This window comes from Cicer arietinum, chromosome 4 (genome assembly GCF_000331145.2).
Source record: "Cicer arietinum cultivar CDC Frontier isolate Library 1 chromosome 4, Cicar.CDCFrontier_v2.0, whole genome shotgun sequence".
NCBI classification, from domain to species: Eukaryota; Viridiplantae; Streptophyta; class Magnoliopsida; order Fabales; family Fabaceae; genus Cicer; species Cicer arietinum.
This window is the reverse complement of record NC_021163.2, coordinates 5,407,952-5,416,758: the sequence shown is the minus strand read 5'-3', so window position 1 is coordinate 5,416,758 and position 8,807 is coordinate 5,407,952. Positions and strand designations below refer to the sequence as shown.

At 31.5% G+C, this 8,807-nt stretch overlaps 2 protein-coding genes across 3 annotated transcripts; one reads left to right on the top strand and one right to left on the bottom strand.

Moving 5' to 3' along the window:
* The first annotated feature begins 753 nt into the window (after positions 1-753).
* On the top strand, positions 754-3,205 carry LOC101506728 (increased DNA methylation 2). Its single transcript, XM_004495683.4, has 3 exons — positions 754-914; positions 1,092-2,111; positions 2,625-3,205. The coding sequence occupies exons 1-3, from the start codon at positions 887-889 to the stop codon at positions 2,867-2,869; spliced, it is 1,293 nt and encodes a 430-aa protein (XP_004495740.1). The 5' UTR covers positions 754-886; the 3' UTR covers positions 2,870-3,205.
* A 1,761-nt stretch (positions 3,206-4,966) lies between these two features.
* Positions 4,967-7,075, bottom strand: LOC101507067 (nuclear transcription factor Y subunit C-3-like). 2 transcript variants are annotated; one of them, XM_004495685.4, is made up of 3 exons: positions 6,906-7,020; positions 6,770-6,801; positions 4,967-6,025 (listed from the first exon to the last, which is right to left on the bottom strand). In XM_004495685.4, the coding sequence occupies exon 3, from the start codon at positions 6,022-6,024 to the stop codon at positions 5,254-5,256; it is 771 nt and encodes a 256-aa protein (XP_004495742.1). In that variant the 5' UTR covers position 6,025; positions 6,770-6,801; positions 6,906-7,020; the 3' UTR covers positions 4,967-5,253. The 2 variants fall into 2 exon arrangements, with proteins under 2 accessions (XP_004495742.1, XP_004495741.1); XM_004495684.4 differs by having other exon boundaries at positions 6,770-7,075.
* Between the last annotated feature and the right edge of the window lie 1,732 nt (positions 7,076-8,807).

Below are 8,807 nucleotides of genomic sequence, written 5' to 3'. Positions count from 1 at the left end.
ATTGATGGTGTTAAAAAGTTTTGGTTTAAATATAATTTTAGTCCTTCTATTTTTTACTTATTATTTATTATGGTTATTTATTTTAATATTCTATCTTTTATAAATGGTATATTTTAATTTTTGTCACAATCACAACAAATATTATAATAACATTAAGTCATTTATCAAATAATAATCAATATGTATCAAATATAATCTTTCAAAAAAGTATCTATTTAATCCAATAATATGCTTACACTTAAAAAAAAAATTATTTTTGTATTGTTTTCAAATATATGTAAACTCTTTGAAACGATTGACGTTTATCAGAGTTTATTGTATTTTTACTCTATCATTATTAAGATTACACACTATTTGAAAGAGTTATGATGAAAATGACTAAATACACTACTTATAAAAGAAAAACGATCAAAATGTATTAAAAAATTAAAGGACTCAAACACATATTAGATAAAAGATAAATGACCATATAAAATAATTATGATAAAAATAAAATATTATTAATTATCTAACAATTATGATTAATTATCAATATAAAATTACACTAACATTGTATATGTATTAAATTCGTAATTTATTAGTAAAAAAGTATTTCATAGAGAAGTTTGTATAGTTTTTCTTCAGAAAAAAGAATTTTGTTTTAATTATCCCCTTTGTCTTTAAAAATAATGAATAAATAAAAAACATGACTAAGATGGGTATGGTGTATGCTTGCCTGACACGACAGAAGTGTTTATATAACACATCCTTTGTAATTGTAGCCCAATTAGTTCCGAAGCCCAAAGCATTAACAATTAACATTCGCAGTCTGTGTTCCATTCCATCACCAACATCCCCTGTTCTAAGCTTAAACAGGTTTCTCTAATCTCTCATTCTCACAGCATGCATGCGCTGCATTGTTCCCTCTTCTCTTAGTAAGTCTCTCTTTCTCTACACTCTTCACTTCCTTTTATTTCCCTACTCTTCAACAATCTTAATTTCATTTCATCCACGGTAAAAACAAAAATACACCAAACACCTTCAATTTTTTTTGTTTTTTCTATTGCATTACAATTTCATTATGTAATAACACACTAATATTGTTCTTGCAGACTCATGGTTTCAGCGTGACATGTCTCAGCCTCAAAATAAAATGGATGCATCTAACCAATATCCAACCACATTAGCAAAATTAGGACCCAACAATAACCTAAAAAACGATACACCTAACGATGATCAATGTTTTCTCCTTTACTTCATTATGGGCACATACTTTGGCCCTCATATCAAAGGTGAGAAAAAATCAGTGTTACAAAGAGTAGCTGAAGGACTTCCTTCATACTCACGTGATCAATTAACAACTTCAAACATCAAAGTTGTTGAATTGGAACGCATTTACTATTATATACTTAGGAATGTTGATAAATCATTAACAGTAAAGTTACCCTTTTTGCGCCGTTACTTTCAAGGGTTAGAATTTGGTTCCAATTGCAATTACCCTCAGTTTCCTGATTTGTTCCCTCTTGAATTACACCCTCAATATAGGTTTAAGAGTCAGTATAAGATCGTTGAAAGTGTTGTCTTCATTGATAGCCCTGAAATGTTTTACCTTAATCATGAGGATGTTGAGAGGTTTAAGAGATTGAGTGGGGTGGAGGATTTTGTTGTTGACAAAGATGCTGCTAGATTGTTTAATTTTTTTGATGGTAGCGGTTTGCGTAATAGGTCAGTTCGGAAGGTTGGGGTTAATAGAAATATGCCTTTGCCTGAACTTCAGTCTTGTAGTAGGAGTATTGCTTCGAAGAAACTGAATGAAAGTGATGATTTTTCTGAATTGCCGCATGCTCGTGTTGTTACGCCTATTAGTTGTGTGCCGTGTGATGGTGATATGGAGGCTTCAGAAGAGAAAGGTGATTCGGAGAAAGTTGGTCCTGCTGCTGTCTTATTCCTTCCTTCTCGTCCGAGTAAGAAGGAATGGTCTGACATTGTGGCTGCTACCAAGAATGGTTTTGGATTGACCGGAGGTGCGGCTATGGGGCGGGTTGGACCCATAATTGGACTTGTGGATATTGGAGAGTGTGAAGACTCGTACCTATTTCGTATGTCTCTCCCTGGGGTGAAGAGGGATGAAAGTAAGTTTCTATTTATAAACTTAAGTCACATAATTGCTATTCATTTAGTTCTATCTTTCTATGGTTTAAGTACCTGATGTTTCAGGAATGTCTCTTTCATGTTTGTCTTGAACATTTTTCTGCTATGAGAGTTTGATTAATGAAATAAAATTATCTAAAGCTCACTTATGAGGAGTATATATTGTATGTATATATCATGATGTAGCCCTAGCACTTCAAATGAGAACTATGTTAATTTGATATTACTATGTATAGCATGCCCTTGTGCTATAAAAATTTGAAAGGAGATCAAAAGTAAAATGAAAAAAGAAATAAGCCAATTGTATCTGCTGTTTGTACTTTGTTGTTTTACCAACATATCGTTCTGAGTGTTGTAACCAGAGCTTAATCTTATCTTTTAACATTATGTTGTTTTGATGGGTTGGCAACTCTTCTAATCACTTCTGCATTAATATAGTGTGTCAAAGAGACCTCGCTGCATTAAACCAATAATCCTTAAATTTATGACTGCAGAGGCATTCAGCTGCGAGGTTGACACGAATGGCAAAGTATTGATACGCGGAGTAACCACAACAGGAGAGAAGACAGTGTCAAGGTACTCTCAGGTGTTTGAAATGCAAACTCACAACCTTTGCCCACCAGGCCATTTCTCTATCACATTTCAGCTGCCCGGCCCCGTTGATCCGCATCAATTTTCAGGTAACTTTGGCATTGATGGGATTCTTGAAGGAATGGTTATGAAAGGGAAACCTAGGTAATGTCAAAGTTCTGTCCAATTAGAATCCTTCTATAAATTCCGCCCGGCACTAAGTTGATGCAGAATGTCAAGAAAGTGTGGTTTTGAGTAACAGTACCCTGTACAGTGTCTATCTTAATGTTATTTATTTTTTGAGAGTCGGTGATGTACATGCTCTTAGATGCTCTCTTTGACATTGTCTTCATGTAGAAGACAAGAAGTGGTGATGACAGGACTAATTAATCCATTTTGTGGACATGTAATGCAAGAGTGCTTCACTGGCATGTGAGCACCACATGCATGCACAATCCTATGATCCGCAACTATCACTATTCATTAGTTGAAATCCCATTGTTAAGATTAAGCGTTCAATTAACTTATATGATTCGCTAATGTAATTATTCATTAAAAAACAATAACATCTACCTAACTAATCTCAGTATAGACTTAAAGAAAGAAAAGCCTTCTAGCAATAGATGACCGCATGCTTCTCATGCTTCCTTCTGTAGGAGACACATAAGCTTGTATCACAAAACTTGTTCACCTGTGCTCTAGCTTAACTTTTAACTTTGTTATGCAAATCATATTGTATCATATATGACACAAATCACGACATTGAATCAAATAATTAGTACAATTAAGGTCGGGTTGAGAATAAAAAGACCACTTAAGTTCTGAGTGCCTAAAATATTCCATATGTATACCGGACGGCCTCAGATTATGCACTGGAATCGACATATATAAAAATTTAGATGATTAAATATGTATAGAATTTTATTTTTTTAAAGTATAACTATACATCATAGTTTTTTGTGGTTTTCCATATTCTAAAACATTGAATGATTTTTTTCATTTTCAATGTGAATAAAAATATATCTATCTAAATAACTAAACAGTTGTTTTTAACCATTCACATCTCATGCATTTTTACATCTAATTCTTGATAATACTCATTTAACAACTATTTAATTATTCAATATACTTTTATCAAATGCATAAAATTCTTTTAGACTTAAACAAACTACACAAAGAATCAAGTGACACATATACGACTATAATTCAACTCTTAAAATTGTCGATCAATATTAACAATTTTATGTATTTTGTTGTGACTTTTGATTTCAAATATATAGAATTCATTAAACCAATTATCCAAACTATTTATTATCTGTATATATATGGTATTTCAAAATAAATATAAAAAAAAAATTAGATGCTCCATCCCCCACTATACCCAATATAGGAACGTACTAATCAAAGCGATGTTTTTCACCAGGACAAGAACTACATATGTTGGTTTCCATTGCATAAAAGCTACTAACTACACACTATAATCACTAATCCCAACCGTTCAATTTGACACCCTTAAGTCTGCATTCAGAAACGAAGGCAATATTAGACAATAAAATGAACTATGATCCATAATAGTTTAGGACAAGGCCTCCAAATCATTTTAGCTGGTCAAATGAAACAAGCTATGAATTTTGTTGGATAGACAAATGATAGTTGGTTAATTTATTATAAGGAGGGGGAATTTATAAGCAGTAGGAATCGAATTCTGAACTTTCTTCTAATACTCCATCAACAATTCTCATACAGCTGGATTTTACACTTCGAATGAAATGCACCTTGGCTCGTTTACACAAGAGCAGAAAGAAAATGACAAAAGGGCAACTTAAGCATATTTCTCGTACAGCAATCTTGCCTAACTGGTAATCAGTGGCAGATCCAGTGGGTAATAGTCAGAATAGAAAGAGGTGAATTTGACTATAATTAGAAAGTAATAAAAATGGAAAACGCAATTGATCTGGATAAGCTATTTTGGTTGGCAAAAGATATATATCAGTACTAACTAGTCTATTTCACTGCACTGTCACATCCCATTTCAGTGTGAAACAAAGCAGTTCCATATTCAATCCACATCCCCACAAGAAGACACGAGGGGAAAGGGGATATTTTAATATTATTCAATTATAACATCGACTTTCAACCATAATGAGACACCTAATAACAGCATAGCTATCTGCCAGATGCTTCCACACAGCATACAAAATTATTATATTTCTTCTTATAATGCAAAATCAGGTTGGAACCACTACTGATAAATCACAATACAGTATGCGATCAACACCGGTACTAAGATACATCTTGTGCTAATAACCCATGAATCATAAACCATAATTGGTTATTCATCTGTATATTTTAAATACAATAACAAGTCTCAATATTGAGAACACTAAATTCCATTAAGAAAGGACATTGAAATTTAAAAGCTGCAGAATTAAATTTTACTATGATGTATTGAAACGGTCAGTACAATATAAAACTCCAACTCTCAATCATTGTAAAACTAATTTATTGCACCAAAGTTCACCTTAATAACCATGACACTTCCATAAGAAGTAGCTAATGATCTGAAGACGATTGTTGTTGATCCGGCGGTTGGGGCCACATTTGAGGTGCCATGTATGGATGAGACTGCGGAGCATATACATTTGGATTGTGCATCATGAGACCAGCAGTTCCAGGTTGCTGTGCATGTTGAGGCGGCATATAGCAATAAGGAAGTCCATCAACAGGTCCTGCAACAGGCATTGTTCCTCTTGGTATTGATGCAAGCACTTCATCTTTCAAGTCCTCCCGAGGCACAATGTCAACCAAGAAATCAAAGATATCAGTTCCTGTGATGGCTGCTGCAATATCATTCTTTTGAAGTGTTCGCCTTTTGTTCTCCTCAGTGTGATTCCAAGAACGCAAGGTTAACTCTAGTATGAACATTTCACAGGCCCTAGCAAATACAACCGGCGCCTCTGCTGATATCATCTTCACATCCTCATCAGCCTTCATAATCTTCTTGATCCTTGCTAAAGGAAGGCTGTGGTTCTTGAAATCAGTTACCTTCTCGATTTCTTGATATTGATTTCCCCAAAAGGCCTGGAGTTGTTGTTGTTGCTGCTGTTGTTGTTGCTGATGCATATGCTGATAAGCAAGTTGATGTTGTCCCAGCTGAGATCCATCAGGTTGACCAGTGGATTGAATAGTCCCAACAGAGGGAACAACCATCCCAGGTGACCCAGTTAGATGATTGGGCTGGTATGGATTAGAGCCATATGTAGCCATTTGTCCACTACCAACAACTCCCATAGATGGGTTCTGACCATGACCTTGATGATCCATTCTGTTTCAGATGAAATCAAACAAATCAATTCCTAGTTTCCTACACTTCACATGGGACCAAAACAACAATATGCACACGGGAACAACAATAACACATGAACAAATGGGAAATCACAAAATGAGTGTTGTCAACAGCGCTATTGCACGATAGTATAGTGAAATTTGAACAAATTGCTATTACTTGATATGTTATTTAGTGCAAAGTATTGTCAAACAGCGGCTATAGAGGGCTTATAGCACTGTAGCATAGATAAATTAAAACAAACTTCTATGTTCTGCGATTTGCTATTGAAAACACCACCACACCACATAAACGAGGAAATCCACAATTGGAGTAAAAGAAACGAGTCTCTAAATACTGTCTTGATTCCCAATTATGTATGTGGAAAATAAATACAAGTGCTGGAGTGAATATAAATTATCCATATGCACCAAAGAAAACAAACTATCAAATTGATCAGCAAATGTTAATTAATTTCAACCTAATTCATTACATATTTAGAAATAAATCTTTTTAAAAGTTTATGTCTCCACATAAGAACCCTCAGCATAGGATAATATCCTATATTTCATGGCCACAAGCACTTATTTGTGGGGTTAATCGGAAAGGGAAAAATAAATTGGATTTTGACCGTAAAGAATAGATAAAGTTGTCATGATTAGGTATACCAAGAAAAATTCAGACATGCATAAATAGGATTACATAATTAAAGGTATTCAGTATTCGAATAAAAAGATTTGGTACCTTCTCTGACGGGAGATGCAAATATGAAGAACCTGAGGAAGATTAGATAAAAATTAGAAAGGAGTAGAGGAAGAATGATCAATAAACAAATTTCATTTGAAAGATCTATGAACGAGATTTCAAGTTGTTCGAACACCAGAAGCACTTTTTAGAATGTTCTCTCCGTACGGTGGATGAACCGGTTCTACTATTTTTATATTGGGGAAACAAATTAGGGTTTCATTGGGAAGATATTTTAGAGATGCGTTGAAATTTTGGATTGAGTTCCTTTCAAATTTCACTTTAGAAAATAAAATCAACAATATAATTGTTGATAACTAAATTAAATATTATATATACATGCACGATTATAATTTTAATATTTGATTTCTTTACTTTAATTATTTCTCAATTTAAATAAATCAAATTTATAAGTTTATTTCACTTTTAACTAGAGTTAAATTTATAAATTTAGAGTTTGACTTTAGAATGATAAATTCGTAAAATGGATAAAGTAATAGTTTATGTAGTTATTAATCATGTTCACATAATATTAATTATTTATTTAAATGTTAATTATTGATATTGATTACTTCATAGAAAGTCAAATCTATAAGTTTTTGGCTTTAAATAGTGTCAAAATTTTAATACACTCATTATAATTTATATACTGTCTATAGAGGAGACAAATATTTATTATTGATGTATTAAAAAAATATTTTATTTAAAATATAGATTTAAATATTAGTGTGTCTCTTACATATTTTTTTTAATAAAAAAAAAAGATTCTTTCAAATGCAAATAAAAATAATACAATTAAATAGGTATTCTACCTTATTTATGGATACTTTCTTTTCTTTTTCTTCATTATTTTATTGAGAGTATAATCATAGATTGTTTATATATTAATAAAATATTATTTATGTATTGAAGTTTATTTATTGTGATAAATGAACACAATTTTTTATCTTTTAAATTTTTATTGCGAGTTTGTATTGTGAGTTGAACAATTTAGTATTCTTAATAAAATTATATAAAAAAATTATGTTTTTCCTTGATGTACTTGTTTTTCAAAATGTTGGAAATCAAGACATAAATAATTGTGACATATAAAAAATTATGTTTTTCTTTGATGTACTGTCTTGATTCTTAATAAACATATACCGGTATTGTACCCACCTGTACTTATGCATCATAATAATAATTGTGACATTTCTTTTCCATATCTTGACATCAAATCTAATTAAGAAAATAAAAAATACACAACGAAGTACATACAAAATTCAAAATGAGAAATAACTAAACAAAAACTCCAATCCTAACAACTAAATTAATTTATTCTATATGTGACTAATGATCAATAATAATGCAAAATCCACATACTTTAATTCAACCCAACTTCGAAAAAAAAATATTTTGGTTAGTGTTTGCTCATATCGATTATATGAAATTTTTGACATTGTCACTGGTCAATTCAACTATGTGTTAATAAGTCATATGTAAAATTGAGAGTGTGCTGAATTTGATATAATATAAAGTAAACCTCTTACTTAAAATATGTTACCTTCAAAAGGAGTCTTTTGCTCATGTGAAAATCACAAATTGACAACAAAACAAAAAAAGGTCTCGCACCATGATGAAAAACAAACAAATATTGTACTCAAACAAAGAAGCAGAAAAAACTTAAGTTCTTTTTAAAAGAGCTAGTCAGCTACAAATGCATCACATCTTTTACATATCTTCTAGATAAAATTAAGGTTAAAGTTGTAATACAATAATTACAATTTTTCGCAAAAGTCATACATAGGATAAACATGTCATGGATGAAATACTAATTTAAATATATGGTTATTCATAATCCATACGTTAAAAAGAAAAATGTGTGTACCAACATAGATTGGATCTAGTGGAATAGCCTAAACTTCCACAGTATGTCAAATCAAAGTTTAAAAGTATTTAAATTTAATATTTGACATATCTCAAATAAGATTACATTCAATAGAATGAACTTACAGAAAAAAAAAAAAAGTTTTATTTATTATTTCTAGATTTAAATTAA

Excerpts from the sequence above, each read along its gene's own strand:
- LOC101506728 (XM_004495683.4), top strand. The coding sequence starts at position 887 with ATGCGCTGCATTGTTCCCTCTTCTCTTA. Across the intron at positions 915-1,091 it reads CATTGTTCCCTCTTCTCTTA|ACTCATGGTTTCAGCGTGAC; the intron begins GTAAGTCTCTCT and ends TTGTTCTTGCAG. Across the intron at positions 2,112-2,624 it reads TGGGGTGAAGAGGGATGAAA|AGGCATTCAGCTGCGAGGTT; the intron begins GTAAGTTTCTAT and ends TTATGACTGCAG.
- LOC101507067 (XM_004495684.4), bottom strand. The coding sequence starts at position 6,024 with ATGGATCATCAAGGTCATGGTCAGAACCCATCTATGGGAGTTGTTGGT.